Here is a 2500-nt window from a genome sequence, read left to right as displayed (position 1 = left end):
TTTTTGACAGGATTTTCCTTGTTATCAGTTATCGAATAGAGACCAGAGCCTTGTAGCTGGCTGTAGGCTATTTTCAATGTTTTGTCCTCTGTAACATCTGCTTTGTACCACGATTTAGACTGAACAGGTTCTTTCTGCCACCATACGTGGTCTTGGTCAATATTGGTCTCCAATCTCAGGCGCAGTTCTTGTTCCCGACTGACGGTTACAGCAATCTGCTCGGGAGTGTACTTCGCTGTGAAGAGAAGAGAATCGTGTAGAGGAAAATATCAACACCTTCACGATCCCCTAAGTCTGTGTGTTGTGTTTATTCATATCCATCCCACATTTTGACTATAAACAAAATCCATGTCTATTATCAGGGTTATCATTTTAGACTGAATTTTGTGTCGTAGTTTCATATATTATTTTATTGTTTTATCAAGTTAGCATGAGTTTATTGCATCCATTAGTGTTTACTGTATTTTCTTGTGTAAATTCATACCAATCCTATTTTTTTTATAAACATAATTCTGCCAATTATCAGGGATTATTTGATTAAACATGTATGTATGCACACATAACCACCGATAACTGGAAAACTTCCCTTCACCTACCAAGCTCAGTCATGACTGGGACTGATACATTGTTGCTGGCTTCGTCTGCACACACCAGTCCTCGACTAAGCTTCCTGTTGTCATTGTCCAGTGTGAAGTCTATTCTGTTCTCCGCTGGGGATTCTACAATAAGAGAGTACAGGGATCTCTATGAATCTTTACCTCTCTGCTTCTCTATATATACTAATACATATATTCACACACACACACACGCGCGCATATATATATGTAATATATATATATATATATATATATATATATATATATATATATATATATATATATATATATATATATATATATATATATATATATATATATATACATATATATATATATATATAATATATATATATATATATATATATATGTGTGTGTGTGTGTGTGTGTGTGTGTGTGTGTGTGTGTGTGTGTGTGTGTGTGTGTGTGTGTTGTGTGTGTGTGTGTGTGTGTGGATGTATGTGTTTCAATTTTTTTTACCTTCCACTGTAGGGTTATCGTAGTCTGGTAAAGTGCTCGCAGTAAGTCTCAGCGTATCATCTCCAGTGACACAAAAAGCTGTGGTATAGCTTGGGAATTGCGTCATCTCGTAGACAAAATTCACATCCGGAATACTCGATGATCCTTCCACTGAAATTTCGCTGCAATAGAGACATTTTATTTAACAGTATGTTAAATCTGACAATACGATGATAGTTGAAAATAACACGGCAGATATTGTACCGTAAGTAAACGTGGCTGAATTTAAAAGATTGCACGGTGATAACATATTTTGCACAAAGGCTTCTTTCAGCAGCACGGACCGTATACGTGGTGGCTGTAGGGTGTCACGCACGTGTGTGGAATTCATGTCGAACAAATTGCAAGTAGAACAACGAAGGGATGTACAAGAAAACACACGAATATGCCGAAGGCCTTTTCGCATTTACTTCTTCATCAGGGCATGATAATAACAATAGGACATGCCCTGATGAAACAGTAAATGCGAAAAGGCCTTCGGCATAGTATCATTATTATTACTGATGTTCCTTTTGTTATCATTGCTTTTGTTTTCCTGTGGTTTACTTTGATTTCACTTTGTTTTATCTGGTACTTTATGTTGTTTTTTTTATTGCATTTCCTACTGTTTTGAATGAAATTCCCTGTGCGCTGTTTATCAAACACCACAGCCTGACTAAACTTTTTTGCCGAAATTTAACGATAAAAACATCATCATGCTACCCTTTCACTGTAAAAAGTGGAGTCCAAGGTGTATATAACCAGGTAGATTCACTTCCATTTACACTACTGAACTTAAGAATGAGTATTTTGATGGCTGTAAGGATCTCCATTATCATGAATAAAAGAGGGGAATTTTGGTTTTACTTCTGGTGATTTTAACAACATTGAGTAAATTATACAAATAATTATGTATCTAGTTATATCTGATATCTTACAGCACACTCTCAGTGGCTAAACGCGATGAGATCATTAGCTCCGCCCCCTTTTTGACCCACGCAACTTGTGTAAGAACAATGGTAAAAAATATCGAAAAAGAAACCAAGAAAGGACAGAAAAAAGAATGAAAAGAAGAGAAAAGAAAAATTAGTAATGACAATGAATAAAGGTGACAAGGCGGGGTTTAGCTCGGAAGTTGCCAAATAGGATTTTCTTCAAGATCGCGTGGGTCTACCTGTGTAAAAAAAAATACCTTGGGCAAGACACAGCATGGAAAGAAATGAATATCTCCGCTGTGCATACAATGTAATTTAGCTAAAGAAAACGCAACCTTCGCACATTTTGATAATCAAGGCCTCTTGTCTATCCTTGTTTTCGGAAGGCAGCGCATGCATTGGATTTACAATTTCCAGAATTCAATGCAGTGGCAAAAAATAACATTCTGTTATTATCATTATTATTATTAT

At 35.9% G+C, this 2500-nt stretch overlaps 1 protein-coding gene across 1 annotated transcript in view; it reads right to left on the bottom strand.

Moving 5' to 3' along the window:
• LOC119577665 (tyrosine-protein phosphatase Lar-like) overlaps positions 1 to 2500 on the bottom strand; it is a gene marked incomplete in the record, with an annotated part of 49899 nt that overhangs the window by 34386 nt on the left and 13013 nt on the right. Inside the window, 3 exon segments of the mRNA XM_037925225.1 lie at positions 1 to 235; positions 597 to 719; positions 1077 to 1237. The exon segment at positions 1 to 235 is cut by the window's left edge and continues 32 nt beyond it. Of these exon segments, the coding sequence (XP_037781153.1) occupies positions 1 to 235; positions 597 to 719; positions 1077 to 1237 (519 nt within the window).

Source organism: Penaeus monodon, chromosome 10 (genome assembly GCF_015228065.2).
Source record: "Penaeus monodon isolate SGIC_2016 chromosome 10, NSTDA_Pmon_1, whole genome shotgun sequence".
Classification (NCBI taxonomy): domain Eukaryota; kingdom Metazoa; phylum Arthropoda; class Malacostraca; order Decapoda; family Penaeidae; genus Penaeus; species Penaeus monodon.
This window is presented reverse-complemented; position numbering and strand designations above follow the sequence as displayed.